This window comes from Sipha flava, unplaced genomic scaffold (genome assembly GCF_003268045.1).
Source record: "Sipha flava isolate LNK unplaced genomic scaffold, YSA_version1 68_pilon_pilon, whole genome shotgun sequence".
Taxonomy (NCBI): Eukaryota; Metazoa; Arthropoda; class Insecta; order Hemiptera; family Aphididae; genus Sipha; species Sipha flava.
The window spans coordinates 825,669-844,621 of NW_020273608.1; the positions used below are offsets into that span (position 1 = coordinate 825,669).

At 30.2% G+C, this 18,953-nt stretch overlaps 2 protein-coding genes across 2 annotated transcripts in view; both read left to right on the forward strand.

Moving 5' to 3' along the window:
- The window catches only part of LOC112691939 (GATOR complex protein WDR24), a 38,758-nt gene extending 32,652 nt beyond the window's left edge, over positions 1 to 6,106 (forward strand). Inside the window, exon 11 of the mRNA XM_025566411.1 lies at positions 5,953 to 6,106. Within this exon, the coding sequence (XP_025422196.1) occupies position 5,953 (1 nt within the window). The 3' untranslated portion in view covers positions 5,954 to 6,106. The remainder of the gene's footprint in view (positions 1 to 5,952) is intronic.
- The window catches only part of LOC112691959 (protein CBFA2T1), a 51,636-nt gene continuing 38,746 nt past the window's right edge, over positions 6,064 to 18,953 (forward strand). Inside the window, exons 1-2 of the mRNA XM_025566443.1 lie at positions 6,064 to 6,131; positions 6,206 to 6,294. The gene's annotated coding sequence lies outside the window, so the exon portion shown is untranslated. The remainder of the gene's footprint in view (positions 6,132 to 6,205; positions 6,295 to 18,953) is intronic.

The following is an 18,953-nucleotide window of genomic DNA, read 5'->3' on the forward strand; positions in this document are numbered from 1 at the left end:
ATTGACAATTGCGGAAAATTTACCAATTTTATGTTACAAGCGGAAGCGAATTGCAGAAGATGAGTTTTTTAACATGAGTGAAAAAAAAATGTATAATAATGATTAAAAATGTTATTGACAATATATTAACAGGATTTTATGTCAAAGACTTAAAATTAATAGAAAATGTTGCTAAAGATTTTTTCTTCTTAGAAATTAATTAATTCAACATTAATTTATTCTTTGCCTATGGAAGACTTGAAAATATTTATGAAATCGATTTATGCACAATAAGTATGAAAATGATCTCGAAAAATTTTGAACTCATTACAGAATAAAAAAGCATTAAAGAGCAAGTTTACAATTAAGATAAAATTTAAAAAAAGAGAATTTTTTTTTGAAATGTTGAATTGCATTTATAAAAATAAACTTCAAGATGCAAATCTAAATACATCGGTTGCTTACCAAATGTATCTTACAATGCCAGTTAATTGTGTTTCATGTTAACGATGCTTTAGAAAATTAAAATTAGTCAACTTCCAAAAGTAACCAAGTGATTATTAATTTATGTTTTTATATTTTTTTAAAGATTTTAAGTATAATATTGACATATTAAAATATTCCATACTATATAAATAATATACGAAAACAATAATTTCAATTAAAATATTTTTAACATAAAAATATACTTTTTGATTTTTGTTTAAAGATTTTTTGTGTTGACATCCGGCGCATCCTTTACGTAAGGGCGCTGCTTTTTTATTTGACCCAGGCGTTAAATTTACGCAGTGCGTTTATATGATATGCGCATTGTTGTTATCGCGGACGTACAATTGAATCAGCAACGACAGTAATAACCATAAATAGTTTTCGGGGAAAATGTTTTCCGGGGACGCTGATAACAAGTGACGAAGTAAAAAGGTTCAGCCTCCGATTAAAACGCTTTTGACAATACCTAGGGATTTTTTTTCTATTTGTGATTATTTCCTCAGAATTTTAATATTTGCATGTTTTACATTTTTGTTCGTTGTTATACGTTGATTCACAAGTATGTTGGTAACGAATTGTTATCAGTCAAGATTTCATAATTTAGTTCTGCTATAGTTTTTTTATCAACATTTATTTTAATAGTAAAAATGTAGTTCATTCTTTCGAAAATGATTTTTTGATTTAAATTCTAAAACAAAAATATGCGTCAATGTGCGCACACATTTTTATTTCGGTAATCGTTAAAATACCTAAGTAGTTCATTTTCAAATGGTGTACATAAATTACTAAATGAATGGTTGTCCCTATCAAGTATGGTAGTATATGTGTGCCCGTTTTAGTTAGGTAATACTCTAAAATATACTTAAAACACATTAAAACAATCTAATTTTTGATAATGTGTGTTTTCCTTATCCTTTGTTCAGTATTTTTTATTATTGGATTTTTTCAAATATTTTATTCAAATTTGATCACTTTTAGGAACATCTTAAGATTTAAGCGTAGTGATTATTGTACTATATAATACATAAATCAATGATATTTATTTAAAATCTGTATCTGTTGGTTTACCTAATTTTAAGTTGTGTGGATACTTTTAAAAAATTCTGTAGAAAGTTTAGAACAATTTTAGTTGCAAATCAAACAGCTATAATTTTTTGAATTTGCTTTGGTAATACATTACAAATGTAATCTCGTTATGTAGTATTTTTTCCAAATATTTGAAATGTTTTATTAAATAAGTGGTTATTTTTTATACATGAAATAATTTATTTCTATAATTTTAGTACCACGACATTATAAAATAACAATTTTCAAATATAGTTTTCGTCGTTTTTTTTTCTACAAGTTTATAATTTTTATATTTAAAAACGGTGTTAAATTACATGTATTCAAGATTTACAAATGTTTCTAAGTTTTTACTTTAATACAATAATAAAAGAGTTTTAGTGAAACCTTTAATCTCTAAATTTAAAAATTAAAAACGAATACTTAGAAACTAAAATTGAATATATATGATTGCATAAATAGTTACGTACCTACTAAATTGTAATACTGCACAACGATCGTATTAATAGGTTGATTTTGACTCATCACCCACTACAACACATCTGTATCTATTTACTGAATTAGATAATCACGTTTAAATATGGTGACATACTTCGTATAAGTTATAATAAATAAAAATTAATTTTTTATTTAATGATGTAGTATAGGAACGTCAAAATAATAATATACTCCACTTAAGAAAATAACATCATTTTCATTTGTATGTGCATGGTATATATATATATTTAGGCATTAAGCGATTTTAATTAAAGTGTTAAGTATAAATATTCATTACGTTTCGATACACGTGACAAAAACGGTTAGTGTCTAACAAATATTTTTGAATAAAATGTATATCACTTTATGTATTATATTATACACATGTTGGTATGTTGCACAATGCAGACAGACAATGTTGTGCTATATGTATATAATATTTGAAATATTGTTACAAGATTTTGTATTTTGTGCAATATAAGATAATTCGGAATGATTTGCTATGAAATATGGTAAGAAATGTAAGTATATTGTGTATAAAAAGTGTCCGGGGATGGAATGGTAACTATATTTAGTCTAGAGGATTGAAATTTATCTGGGCCATCGATTTAGTGATCTTTATCAAATTAGTTGCAAACAACATCATCTTCATTTAGCTCTAATTGAAATTATATTTATATTTTAATGCTTAAAAATGTGTCGTTAATCTTATTCAATCTATATATTGAAATTTACAAGTAATACTATTCAATGTTCAGTAGATGTTTACATCATTTTATCGACGTTTTGTAATGAAGATTTAATAAAACTACTGAACAGTGCATTAATTTTTTTTAATACATGCAATTTTTTGAAACATGTAATAATTTTTAAAATAATATATGGATATGACTTGGTTACTAGGCTTCAGTTTTGGGTATAGCCAGGCCATCTGGAAGTTCCCGTTTACAGATAGGCCACTCTTTTTAATTAATTTTTCAACAACACAAAAGCAATTTTTTATTTTTAAATTTAAATATAAATGTTTTTGCAATCATAAATATATCATTTATTTTATGTTACTCACTGATCGTTAACATTTATAGTACACTTGTAAGTTACGTGAATCTAAATTATTTATACAGTATTTTACAATATGATACATGGTTATAAAACGACAAATATTTGTATTAATTCAGGTGGTGTCGAAAGAATACCAAGTTCTTAAGATAAACTATTATCAAATATGACTAAATTCCATTGTAAAAAATAAATAAATAATAATAATAATAATATAGTATAATAATTAATGTATTATAACGTAAAATATCGACTAATAAAAGGGAAAACGGGTTAACCGACAGTTGTATTACTTTTCAAAAGAGCAAAAACAAGATTACGTACTGTTCTTATTTCGACCGGTAAACGGTAAAATGAGCTTAACGTCATGGTCTAAACTGATGGACAACATGTGGTTAAAGCAATCGATCACACAATCATTAGTGGTTCTCTGACCATTCGGTAATGAGATATTTCATTTTTAGATTTTTGCACAAGCCACACCAATGAAAATTGAGTTCGCCAAGTAACCAACACTATATGACACTTGATCCATATTTTTATTGCTCATCACTAGGGAACGGAAATTTATATGTAAATACATATTTTTATTAAAACGAGATATTTAAAATTTGATAAGAAATGTTCATGATTTAAATCATTCCTATTAATATGATGCTACTTTTATTTTACATAGTTTTACATATTTTGGTATAATTACATATTTTTACATATTTCACTAATTTGTAAATATTTTAAACATATTTTATTATTTCATCATTCATACGTCTTCTTCGTACAAAAATACAAGAAATTATTTCAAATTTAGATCCAGTAACTTCTATCGCTATTAGAAAAGCTCAAAATATTATGCAAAATGAAACATTGAAAACTAATTTAATTTTCATCTCAGTGAATTTTAGTTTTATTGCACATACATTTATAAAATTAGAAACAAAAATATGTCCTTGAATGAAAGTATGCAAATTGTCGAATCAATGATTACAAAATGAAAACTCGTAAACGGACCAATAGGAGAAGTTGTAAAAAAGAAAATTCATGCTGTTACAGAAAAAAATTCCAGGCTACATTGATTTTAAATCATTCAATGACATAATGAGTAGCAGACACCCTTCTAAAAATTTGGAATTATTGCCTTCTAATATTATGCTCTTCAAATATGCTTAAATCAATTGATGTAGGTTGATGTGGAACGATCATTTAGCTGTTTTAAAATATTTTCAGATCTAACAGGCGACATTTAATATTTGATAATTAAAAATATATTATAATAATTCAATGCAAAAAATCATTTTGATAATTTAATAATTATAATTTTTTTTTTATTAAATTTTTTCCTTACATATTTGAATGGTTTTAGCACATATTTTATAAATTATTCTTACATACATATGTACATATTTATGTATTTTTATTACATATAAATCTGTTCCCTACTCATCACTTTTTATAATGTTGTTAATATGAAATTGATTTAGTACGATATCAATCGTTACATACTAGTTTTACTAATGTTAAAATTCTATTATACTAAACAATGATGAGGTTCGATCGATAATCAGACATACTATTATCATTAGAGAGCATTTCAAAATATTCTTATCTTTTACTTTTATAACATTTCTATTCATAAATGTAATTTGTATACGCATTTATAAATTAAATATTGCATTATTAAATAATGGTCAGAAGAACACTCTTGACCGACCAAGTTCTTTAATAGTCGGTTATATGTCTGTAATTTCATTGTTTTAATGTATTTGACAGAAGCAAAAAAAAAACAAAATTGGTGATCGTCTCGTAATTTATACCATGTCACTAAATTCCATTTGCCTTTTAACAGTCGATATTTTGACTATTTTTGAAATTATATGATGTCCCGTAAAGAAAATTTTATTGAGACTATTGGTGTACAAAATGTATATTTTTGTAATTTTTATTTTGTATTCGATACAAGACTTACAATTTTTTGTTTGGTTTCAACTCTTATAGGTAATGAGTAATAAATTTAATTTGGAATCAACAAAACAGTGATAATTTGATAAACTCCCTCGTTTAATCGACTCACTACTTTATGAGCTAATTTTTATTACTACGACGTAATGGGCAGATAAAGTTATACAGAATAAAACCAGGGTCGGAAACTTTTTTAAACATGCGGGCCATAAATTTTTTCACCTTTTCATCGAGGGTCACATAGGTAATAAAAAAAACAAGCCTTAAACATAATACTATTAATTTTATTATTATAAAAAATTATAATATTACATCAGTATTGTGTTAAATGTAAATATATGTATTTAATATGAGTTTTAGTACTAAATATTGATAAATTATTCTTAGAGAAAAATGTTAATATACTATTGAAAATTTTAAAATGTAAAATTGTAAAATTATGCGATTTATATGACTGCAATTTATTTGTGAAATCTTTGATATTGACTTGCAAACTTAAGGTTGAAATTCATAATACAACGTGTACATTTTCATCGGTATGACGTGAAAAGTGTTGACTTTTTCTGCACGTTCCATAATGGAAAATGTCTGATTACAAACATAAGTACTTGAAAATGCAGCTATAATTTGTTGAACAAATAGTCTGAATTCCTGAAATATAGATATGGTTTGACAACTACAAAATTGAGATGAACTAGAAGCTTCCCAAAAATAATTAGTAAAAATACCGATATTTTTTTTGGCAGATCACTCAAAATTGCTTTATGGTTTTTCCATTTTTAAATGGATGAATTATAATAATAAATCGATGTATATGTTTTAATTTATTAAGGAATTTTTTATGTTGCTAATGTGTTATTTTCCATATCTTAATATTTTGTTGAAATCATTTTTTGTATTGGTAGTATATAAGTGATTCATTTTTAGGGTTTTCAAATGCAGTGGAATTTCTCGTTGTAATGAAGTGAACAAAACAGAACGAGTGCGCATACTTATATTCTTTATGAACAGTAGTTTGGTCAATAGTTAAGTGTGTAGCCCTAAACTCGTTTCCTGGCACTTTCAAGATAACAATCGAAGTCGAGTATGCGTTAAGATAGTAAAAAGCAAGTTCGCGTGATAACGAAGCGATCGACGTTAACGGACGTACTCTAACATTAAATTTCGCGTTTCAGTGCAGTACGAGTGCAGATATCGAAGATCCGACAGTCGACGAAAAACCGAATAACACTAGGAAACCACGAGACTGTGGTGGTCGGACCGCCCGAGGTAAGATCAACAATGATGAGATCGAAAAATGCCTGTGTAAAAATTATAGTTCGATAACGATTCGAGTGCGGATTTATTATTGAATCGGTCGGCCCGTACCGCCTGGACACGAAACGATGACCAACTGCGGTAGAACGAACGATTTCACCGCGAAAAACCATGCCGTTCATTCGTAAGACCAGGAAATGGTTTTAACCGCTCGCTTATCGGGGTCCGAACGTTGTTTTACGTTTAATTACGCGTCACCGAACGTCTCGAGACGATAACGTTCAGCGGTTATTTTACCGTCGCAACGCCTACGCCGAACGCACTTTAGAGGAACCGCTCAAAGCGGTTATCGCTCGTCGGGTGCACGACGACACCGGGCAGCGGTCCCATTTCGCGTTATAAGATTATAATACGCGCGCGCGTAACAACAACAACAACAACAACAATGATGTATACAATATATACTGCCGATTACGAGAACTACTAGGTGCGCGGGGGGGGGGGGGGTCGTGCGCATATGACGTTTGTGATAAGCGCTTTGCCCCGCCGAGGTCGTAAGTCCTCTACGTGTATATATATATATATATATATGTATATACGTATATCCTTGTACGGAACGGCCGCGGTAATATATAATACATAGTCCTGTACGTAAGTAATGGTAGTTGCGGTGACGGCGGTAATAGTTTTGATAAAATCCCGCGGTTTTAATTAACAATGTCAATGGCAGAGGTATTTATGTGGGCGCGCGCGCGTGTGTGTCGCGGTGCGGCGGACGACGTGTCTACGTCTGGACCGGACGCCGTTGTTGGGGCGGGAGCGCGCGCGGACGAGAGGGACGGTTAGAGACGGTGGCGGCGGGACGCGGGAGGAGATAAAGGGCGCGTGCGAGAGAGAGTGCGCGGTGGCACAGCGAGAGGGAGAAAACCGCTTTTGCCGCTGTTAATGTAAAATAATATACGCGCCGTGTACACGTCCTATTCGCGTCGGCGCGCGTAACGCGGGAAAATTTATCGTATGCGGTCCGCGCGCCGCGCGCCTGCGACAGGCGGCCCGCCGTCGCCACGGCATTCCGCGCACCGACACCGTGCACGCCGGTAGTCGCGAGCTTGCACCGTCGTTACCGCTGCTACCGCGACCGCTCCGTTGTCACCGCGGGCCACGACGTACGCATGCAGGAGAACGCACGTCGACGACGGATCCCCGTCCCTTCCTCCACGGACGCCGTAAGTTCTATACATGTATCGTCGTAGTGTTAATACGTTATATTTGTTATTTCTATTGGTATTCGCGTCGCGTAGAACAGGATATTTTCGCGGTCGAGGCTTTCCCGTCGGAGTCGGCACCTACGAAAAATTGTTCACGGATCTTTCGTTTACTGGTAGTAATTGCGGTCTGCGCGATTCGCCAGGAGGCTCGGCCGTTGTACTCGCGTGGTGTTGCGACGGTTTCGAACCGGTTCCGTCCAGTGCAGTCGAGTATCGCTGTACTGCGCGGCGTGTGCCGTGTGCGATAAACGTCTTGTTGTGTAATCGGAAAAAAAAAAAAAAATAAAATAAACAATCAAGTAGTCGGGGATTTGAGACGGGGTAAAAATGCCGCCTTTGTCGGTGGTGTCGATGTTGATAACAATGAGATAATAGTGATCCGTAAAGGCGCGCTGGACCCCGCGTAGCCGTTATCGACAACGTTGTCTTGGGCACCGCGCGAAGATCGCGCGACGTGTGCCTGCCCACATGCACGTGCGGTGGCCACCGGCACAAAGGCGGCACCGGCAGCACATCGCAACGTACGCGCGCGGGCGCGGGCAGCGGTGGCGGCGTAGGCGCGGGCGATCGGCGGGTGAACACTTGCGCGCCACAAGGCGTATGAACAGGTGCCGGTGTGCGGCCGCGGCGTGTTGTAACAAGTGTCGGGCGCACATGCGGGTGACGGGTACGGGGCGCCTCGCCGAAGAAACAAACACGCGCGCGCACGAACACCGGCGGAACACGATTGATTTAAAAACCGCGTCCGGCGTGCGGTCAGCGCTACCGCGAGAAACCCGACCGCCGACACGCACGTTGCCGGCACGAGCACCGTCTCACGTTCGCGCCGTCCGTCACGTGCTCAGGCTGCGATCCGCGGACGACGCGACCCACCGGGATGCGGGCCAAAGGCTATCGCAGGTCCTTCTACTCCGCCGCAGAGGACCGCGCAGCTCCGGCAGGTCACGCACGTCGCCCCGGGTCGGACCGCGGTGGACAGGAAGCCCGTCCGATACCCTTCACCGCCCTAGAACTTTTCGCTATCGGGTCTCCAGGGTTCCCCGCCCCCAGCCCCGGGAACGTTTCTCGAACCCCACCGAAACGTTTGCCGGTGCACGGGAAGTAATGGTCCCTTAGCTGGGGACGAGTTTAGCTCCTCGACTGCGCTGTCGATCAATCTTATTGGATCCGATTGAAATACGTGCTCGCTTCAAACGATGTGTCGCGCAACGTTACCGGCGACGATTGCTGTGCGCGGTACGATTGTCTCGTCATCCGCGTTATTTGGTATTTATTTATTTTTTCTTCCCCGTCCGAGAAAGTATTGTTGTCCTCTAACGTTGTACGGAGATTTCGGATTTCGCATCATTTTTTTTCTTCTGAAATTCGAGCATACTCTTTTGCAACGATTTTGTTTCGTTTATACTATCAATATCTGTTAATAAGTGTTTCTAAAGCTTCAAACGAAATACAATGTTGTCAAACGAATCGAATTCGAATAGTTATCATTATAAATATGTACAACACATAATAATATAAGTACAATAAATATCTACAATTATGCAGACCAATAAGTGTATCCGTTTATTTGCTCATTGAATAAGTCATGTTTTCGCTTTTCGATCATATTCAAATTTTACGATACGAGTATATTACTATCATGTTTATGTTCGTAATACATTTTAAAGGTAAATTCAAAGTTTTACGGAAAATAACATTTTTTTAACCAACTCTTGAAAAGTTACAAGCGGTTTCGTTTGGGTGAACTTTATACGTAACTGTCAGGTCCAGGCACGTAGACAGGTATACAGTTCAAGGAGTTGCGGTTCAACCATATGAAATGTTTTAAAATCTATTACTTTTGTTTTTGGTAAGCTCTGGTTATTTTTTTGTTTTCATATTTCAAATTTCTTCGGGGATATTAGATTTCCAAAGGTGCGGAGACGATCAATAACGATCGTTGCTCGGGTTATGTATACTAAAGATTAAAATTATGTTAAAACTGTTTTATTAGCTGCATATAGTATAGTTTACGTTATTGCAGTACAGAATAATAAATTATACATAACTGTATAGTTATAATTGGAATTTTTCTTTTACGTTTTAAAAGTATTTATAGATACTGTGAATATATGTTGATATTATAAAATATGATATACAAATTTAATTCGAAATTCTTTACATTTTTTAATTGTATAATATTAATTTTTATAAAATCCAAGCTTGATTCATAGTCCGTTATTACTAAGAATCATGCTCATATAATATTTCATAAACTATTGTGTGATATAAAAGATTTAGAATTTCTAAATTTCTTGGACTTGTATTTATCTACCTAAACCTAAATAATTATTTGACTTTTGAACTTTTTACAAACATTGTCTATACTAAGAATTTTATTTTTTCATTTACAAACGCATAAATACAATAAATTTTAAACCCCTGTGCTTACAAAATCTTTTTTAAATGCAATGTATGATTACTCATAAATCCATTGTATTAGTTCAATTTATAGGCTTGAGCTTATGAGAACGTAACAAGACTAATTTCTGATGCTATAATACAAAGCCTTTTTATCCCGTATGTATTTTTACTGTTTGTTTTTTGTGTTAAGTTGTTTAGTTAAATAACTCGATTATAAAAAAAATATCACAAGTAATTTATTTAGGTAAAATAAATCCGATCCTTTATCCTTTGAACACTCTGTAGTGTACGTGTGTACGTGTAAATGTGTAGCTGTTGAATTAATAAGAATGATTTAATGTTTTTATATTGATTTTGTTTGTTTGAACAATAAATGGACATACGCTGGGGGTGTCCAAAGTATGCACCTGCATACTCTGAATACAGTATAACCAGTACGTTTGTTTTTAATAAATTATTCCCATTTTTCATTTTCGTATTTCTTATTTCTAATTACAGGTAGTGTCTGAAAAATGTATAGCAGCTTATATTATATTAACTCATATTGAATTCATAAATTTTACGATCAAAACAGTTGAATATTTATTTTTTTTTTTAACATATAAATAAACAAATAGTTTTTATATAAAAATAAATAAATAAATGTTTAGCCTGGAATATTATTAAATTTGTAAATTACGACCAGTTTCGAATTAAAAATTCATAGTCAGGAGGTATACATAAAGTCAATTAAATTGCGATTTTTATTTTATACACTGATTTACGAGTATCAACCATTTAATATTTTTTAATTTTTAATTTAATTTATAATATTATTGTTTTTTTTTTTTTTTTTTTTTTTTTTTTTAAAAATTCTCGAAATAAATAAAAAAAAAAAAAAAAAAATAATTTAAGTTCACAATTTGTTAAAAATGCTTTATATATCTTTCTTTTAAAACATTGAAAATCACTCCAATGAGTAATTTCAATCAGTTATTTTAAAAATATTCAACTATAAAATTTGATAAAGAAATAAAATATAATATTTAATTATATTACGGATGATGAGGTGGAAGAGGATGTATTTGCCTGCCAAAATTTTGAAAAAAGTCTGCGCGCACCTATCATATGATTTGTTTAAGTATTTAAAACATCAATGTGTGTCAAAATAAACACCAAATATATTAGCGCTTATTGGTAGGTTTAAATTCGCTGTACATAATATGTATTGCACGTTTTTTTAACTGAAAAAAACCGATTTAATTTATGTGGTAATATTCAGAAAAAATAATCAGGTTATAAATAATAAAATAAAGTTTTCGTGAGCAGAATAATCAACTAACATTTTACATGGTACACCCTGCCACTATAATCGTTTGAACTTTAAACAGTCGTAAACGATTAATTATTGGTTGAATATTTGATTTTCTTAAATCGAAATTTTCAGATAATCGTTTTCCGGAATATGAACAAATTTCAAACGAATAATTTAAAACGGTTGCTACAAAAACATAGATGCGTATTCACAAACATAACAAGTGTTAAAACTTTAAAAAACTCATATTGCTTGTATAACACATATATACGTATTAACCCGATATGTTGGCCAGTGATTATAATGTAATTTGTAACTGCATTTGATAAACGACACTAACACACGATGTCTGTTGAAACTCGAATGGCTATTATGTTTTCTTGACACCGTCGATAATATAGTAACGAATCATGTCGATGAATAATTATGTTACGATTACCAACCGCAGTATCGTTTCTGCGGATATAGAATATTAATTGAAGTTTTGTCTATTGCGCCGTGCACGTTATTACGGGATAACATATGTCACCGTATCGGGAAAATGAAATTGATTATTGTCGATTTGTTTAATTTAATTTTTTTTTTTTGCGTATTTGTACGAGCCGCGGGAAACGGGTGACGGGAACGCAGAAACACCACCGAGATTAACTCTCCGGGGTTGGCCGGTCACTGCAAACGCGGCGAATTACGCCACGGACGACCGTGTTTGTACATTCCGTTGATTTTCCCACGGTTCGTACGCGCCGCGGTGTACTGTATAATGTTTTTCGTGTTGTACTCCAGTCGTACTGTCACGCATATTATTATTATTCGTCGCTATCGTTGCCGTTATTATTTCGTGTGTAAATCGCGCGCGCGGTTTTCGATTCTAAAAGTATCGACCCGGCACCGAGTCGTCACTGCCGCGGCTGTCGTCGTAATAATCCTTTGCGGAAGAGTACGCCGTGGCGGAGGACCTATCCGCTGCGCGCGTGTGTTTACATATACATATATATGCGCGTGTGTGTATATAATACGCGCGCGTGTATAGTCGTCGGTCGATAGAAAACATGTGTCCTTTTTTCCATACTGACGATTTCCGACTGCCACCGACAGCGCACACGTACACAATCGCTCTTTACACACACACACACACGCACACACCCGCACACCCGCACACACACATACACACACACACACTCAAACACACGCACTCAAGCAACGGGGCCGCCCGCAGATGTTTAATGTTTATCTAATAATACACATTGGCGCAAGATAATGCGGTCTCGGATGCGTTTTTTTTTTGTTCACGACGCCTTTGGTCGATATTTTCGTCGCGCTAGTTGCTGCGATATTAACAATAATTTACTAGACGTGTACGTATTACCATTTACGAACGGTGCGATACGAACGGATTGACTAGACTTATGTTGTACATCAAGTCGTAAGCATATACTCGTGCTTTGTGTCGTGAGGCGGCGGTTAAATTTGTCGCGCTATTTTACTGGGATTGCAGTCCGAGAGTTATTGTCGTCTAGACTCACATGCACGTAATTTCATCAAATTTAAACGTGAGCACAATGGTTTAGCGATGAATAAATCTCTACTAAACAGCTTGCTTTGTTCACCAGCTCAATTTTCACACCATAATATAATAGGTTTTCCTACAGGCTTTAAAACCGAACCAACACATCTTAATAACATGATTTATCTTTTTTTTTAAGTATCCAACCAAAAATATCTACTTCTTCTTGTGTATTAACGGCTTTAGGACCGTCCCGACAAACAACCAATTCTCCAGATCTCTTTGTCCTCTGTTCTTACGTCTTTCTTAATCACGTCTTGCTATCTTAAAACGGGGTTATCCAAGAGGTATTTTCCCTACAGGGCTCTCTATCATGTGTAATTATGGATTCTGACTACGCCAGTCCACATTGAATACTGAAATAGTTCCTCTTTGTATCCAGAAAATTAGAACACTGATTTTAAATTTTAAAAAACACTTAAATGTTTTAGGTACCCATAGGTTTTTTAAAGTTTTGACTTTTTTCAATTAGTTACAATATAACTTTAAATATTAAACATCGCAGTAACTGTTTATTTGAATGTTATACAAACGATTTGTGTTTTGAATTACACTAGTTTGTTATATTACTTTCCTCGAGTAAATTTATAAATATTTTAATACATTTTTTAATATCATCAATAATAATATTTATTACATACACTCGATGACTAAATATTCAATTTGATAACAGTTGATTAGTTGAAATTTTCGTGTCTACTATATACCTATAGAAACTACTGTAAAATATGTATTTATTCTGAAAAGAAAAGGTAATATAATTTTGTACGATAGAATATAGGTGATTGTGTTTCGATATAAAAATATATACTATTTAATATTACTTAAGGCACATTTGTTTACTGTATATTTAGATTTTGTTTCTTAATACATTCGTTATTCGTACAATCATTTATGTCAAATATCGTTTTTAGGAATTGTTTTGGGGTTTTCACAGAATTAATAATACATCTTATAAATAATTCATATAAATCATAACTACTCATATCTATAGTATGTTATTTACTGTTTACTTATTATTTGTTATTTAATTGAAATGTATAATTATGTTCTATAATTATTTATTATTATTTTAAATCATTTGAAAATGGAAATATTACAATAAAGTAAAAAGTATATCAACCAGAATCAAATGAAATTCACAACTAAATTAATAATTTAAAAAAGATATTTTTTATTTTAAAAGAGGTGGTTTATAATATATAGATATAACATAGAGATAATATATAATTAGGATTCGTATACTATAATATCATAATATAAACCTATTGTCTAATATGACCTATGTTGTGGTTCTACTCGTGTATAATAATATTGTAGTCTTCCTATAATATATATGTTACCTGCAATATGGATAATTCAGGTATTTTGCAAAATGTCTAGACATTATACAAATTTCCGACCCATTTTAGGCAATGTAAATAAAACATGTGATTTTTAATATTATTTTACATATAACCTAAGTATTTTATAAAATATTAAACAAAATGCCAATTTTTTTTAGGCAAAGTATAAAACATATTATTAAATATTATATTACATTAAAATTCTTATAATTATTATATATTATTACTCATATTACAAACAAAATTTAATTTTTATCTATTATTATATTATAACTATTATATAAATATTTTATTTTAACTACTATATTCTTATTATAAAATGTTGTAGAAAAGTGATATTTTGAAATGCATAAAATATTATTTTTAAGGTAAATACATTTTTATTTTGATTCTTGGACTTACAAACACATTTTATAAGTCCTTGGTCAATTCTTATGGATTGAATTTTTATCAACTCATTATACTGTTCATCAAATAAAAAACTAATATTAGTGGCCAAAATTTGTAGTTTGTTATGAAAATTTGACTTCATATAAATCGTATCTATGGTTACAACACCATAAACAGGCACGAAAATAACGAAAAAAATGACGATATTGTAATAAAATTATTAGTACGTTCAATATTGTATCTCAGAATTATTATTATAATAGTAAAAGAATCTTAATTTTTATTGTGTTAAATCATGCAGGCACATTTTTGATAAACGATAAGTAAAATCGTTGGTAATAGGAAATGCTCGATTTTGTTTATTTTCATCATATTGCCTATTCCACGTTTGGCGTTATACATAGTACCTAGGCAAAGTTCATATTTTGTATATTGCCGAAGAATTTTTCGTATTTTGCAAAATACCTGATTATCCATATTGTCAGTAATATATACCTATATAACATAAAAAAGTTATAACATCAAATAATGAAAAATATTAATCATGTTCATATGATGTATTGTTTTCATACATGTGTTTATCACTTGATTTTCAATTGTTTCATAAATATTATTTACATTTCATTATTATTTAAATTTCTGATGTTTATCTAATTTATCAAGTTCTTTTAAAAAAATTTAGCTAACATTTGTTTTACGATATTCATTAATAATTTGTATTTATCTATGGTGTCGGTCGATTTTTTTTTTTAATATTTTTTGTTTCGGTATCAAATTTCCTTTTGATACCTATCCTTTTGCCATTTATACGTGTGTATCAATATTTCAATGTCACCAACAATATTTTCACTTCAAATTTTTATTTTTATCGGAAATATAACACGTTCACATTTTAATAACGAATATATTTTAAAGGTACATTGTAATTTTTTACTTCACTTGCGCAGGGAAACTTGTTTAAGGGTGACTTATAGAAATTATTGTAAACATAGATTTAATTTGAATTTTCATATTTATCATTTTAAATAAACTAAATTAAATGTAATATAGCAATTTGTAAGTTACATTTTTAACAAACTTTATTTAACTTTAAATATACAATATATAATATTACAAAATATACAATAGTAATATATAAATAATACCAAAAACATATAAAAAAAAAAAAAAAATAAATAAATAAAAGTGTAGGTGTAAGTGTTAGTGTTTTATGTGTAACATAAAAACAATTAACATAACAACAAGATAACAACGTATACAACAACATAACATATACATAAAAAAGTTAACAAAAAAGGAAATATTAATCATATTTTAAGTCTCTTCATAAGATGTTCAATTTTCCATAATGTATTTTCTAAATAAAAAAATACTAATATTACTACTTATTATTTACATTTCATTATTGTTTAAATTTCTGATGTTTATCTAATTTATCAAGTTCTTTTTAAAAAAATTAGCTAACATTTGTTTTACGATATTCATTAATAAGTTGTATTTACCTATTGTGTCGGATTTTTTTTTTATATTTTTTGTTTCGGTATCAAATTTTCTTTTGATACCGATCCTTTTGCCACTTATCTCATCTATAAAATAAAATAAGATAGTAAAAAAAAAATTCGTTAATATTTTATAGGTATCAATCTAATGAAATTTTATAGTGAATTACAATAGTTATAATGAAACATTAATTATTTTAAATTAAAAAAGTTGATTATAATTTGTTATACTTTTATCAAAAGTTTTGATAAATATTAAAATTATACTTACTGTACGCCCTAGTGATAGAATCATGATCTTCGTACCGATTGATGCATGATTTAATTTTTTTTATTTTTTTCTGAAAGTAAAAACATGCAATCGGTATTTTTTTTTAACAAACAATTATCCGGCACGTTTCATATACATTAATTGTTAACGAACTTAACATAAAAATAAGGAATCCAATATAATACTGATTATAATATACATATTTCACAGTTTTCAATTGAAACTTATATACTTAATGAATACATTTAATGAAGAATAGTATAATTTTTCATATATTTGAGGGGGTAATTTTTTTGATACTTACTTGATTCAGTGAATCATTTTTTAGCTTCCTTTTTACCCCTTGGGGTGGTTGAATGCCTAGAGCAAAAATATAAGTATCAAATACATACATTTAAATAAATATTATATACTTAACATGTAAAGCTATGCGGTTTTAAATCATACGTACTTATATACAAATTCTTATTATAATTTGCCATTGTAGATTCAAATTTAATTTTCACTAAAATAGCTGAACGTTCGTATCAATTTTGTGTTGCGTTGAGGATGTCTCAAATAGGAGTGAAGGAAACTTGACAGTAACAGAATAACAAAACACAAAGTTAATTTTTGTTTTAAGCCAGCAGAATCAAACTATAATTTAATTGAATAATAAATGTATTTAATAGTGTTATGTTTTTGTTCAAAAATGTAAAAAGCCAATCTGACCCATTTTTATCATTCGTATAAATGGTTTAAACTGTTTATGTACGTTCCAATACCAGGGATATAATTGGGATCGAGGGTTGATGTGTGCTATTACACTATTAAAATCGTCCCAATTGGTCTGCTAAAATTATTCATCGTTATTTGTGTAATATTAATAATAATATATAAATATATTAAGTGGTTAAATTTTAACTGTTTTAGCACAATTTTTTTATCGTTATAGTTATTTTAAATTTAACGAATTACAAATAGCTTCTACGTTTCTATCAGTAAAATCAATATTTAATGAATACATAAAGTTAATTAGTAATATATTGTAGTATGTCCAAAATAATTTTGTATCGCTTTTACAATCTTATGAAACATTAAAAATATCATACATAGTATATCATATATCATATACTTTATATATGGTATTTTAATAGAAAATTGAAAGTAACACGTTTTTAAATTTTGAAATACTCAAAATAAATTAAATTCTGCATAGATTGATATCAGTTTACCACGAAAAAATAAATGTATAAATATTTAGAATTTGTTATTTGACGTTTACAAACATTTTATCTGAAGTTGACACGCTTTACTTGTGTACGTTAATTGAATTTTCACTTGATTGAAATTTGAAATATCATGTTATGTTTTCGATATTCTTTGATCTTTTAACAAACATGTAAGGTACTTTTTTATGAAGTATTTATGCGTTGTTGAATTTGTTTTTATCCTACCGGTATACTTATTGGAAATAAAACATAAATATTTTAAATTTGAATCTTATTTGATTTTTTATAATTATATGGAATGAATTATTCGGGTGAATTAATATTTTATTTTATTGATTATTAAACTGATAGAAAGAATTTAGCATAAACGTAAATTAAGATTCTATATAATTCTTAAATATTAAACACAGATATTATTTATTAATTAACCATAAGCCAATTACAAATGACAATAATTTTGTAGTGAGAAAATAAACATAGCCACAATTTGTACATAATTAAATGTGATTTATAAATTACAAGTATGAATTATTTTATCAAGAAGTGACATATAACAAAAAAACATAAAGATTTTAATCGAACGATAAATAAAACGATATTGTATGTTTTGCAAGTTTTCCTTGAATATATTTAAACTTAGTTTAACTTATATTTAACAAACTGATAATATAATTTCTTATGGTAGGATAACAGTGTTGATTGTAGATTTTTATACTTCCATACTTTTCCAAACTGTCTAAATTTATTTTTGATTAGGTAAATTGTATTTAAATGGATGTTTAATATGGTTTTTGTTTTTTCAGTTTTTTCAATGCAATATATAACTTAACATTTAGTAGTTATGTTGATAATACATTTAAAGATAGTTAGTCATATTTAGTCACTACTTAGTCTTAGTAGTTTAAATGTCTACCAACTTCCGTAATGTTTTCAATTTTATTAATCACCGTTGTGTTTCAATAAAAGTCCCAAGAAACTCTTGTATAAATGTTAGATTAGATCAACTGTTTTGAATCACGCTGGATCATATTGGATTTAGCAATGAATAAATTAAAATCTAATGTACTTGACTGAATAAAATTTCTTTCGAGATTGGTCATTTTTTGCATTAGTAGTTTTGAAAATATCAGATTTTCCCTTTCATCGATTTCTAAATTTAGGTATTAAAAATCACTAAATGATCTCAAACATAAATTCTAGTAAAGATTTTCAACACCCTAATTATTACATAAAAAAAAATTTACGTTGAATAATTGTTATTTTAATTTTTTAATATTTATGAATTATCTCTAATGACTTTCGCCATATAGTGTCTTATTTTTATAAGTTCTTAGTAAAATAATGATTTTTTTTATAACAACCTTATTCTAGATCTGTAATTAAAACTCACCAAATTTTCAAGTCATATTATCCAAAATTAAATTT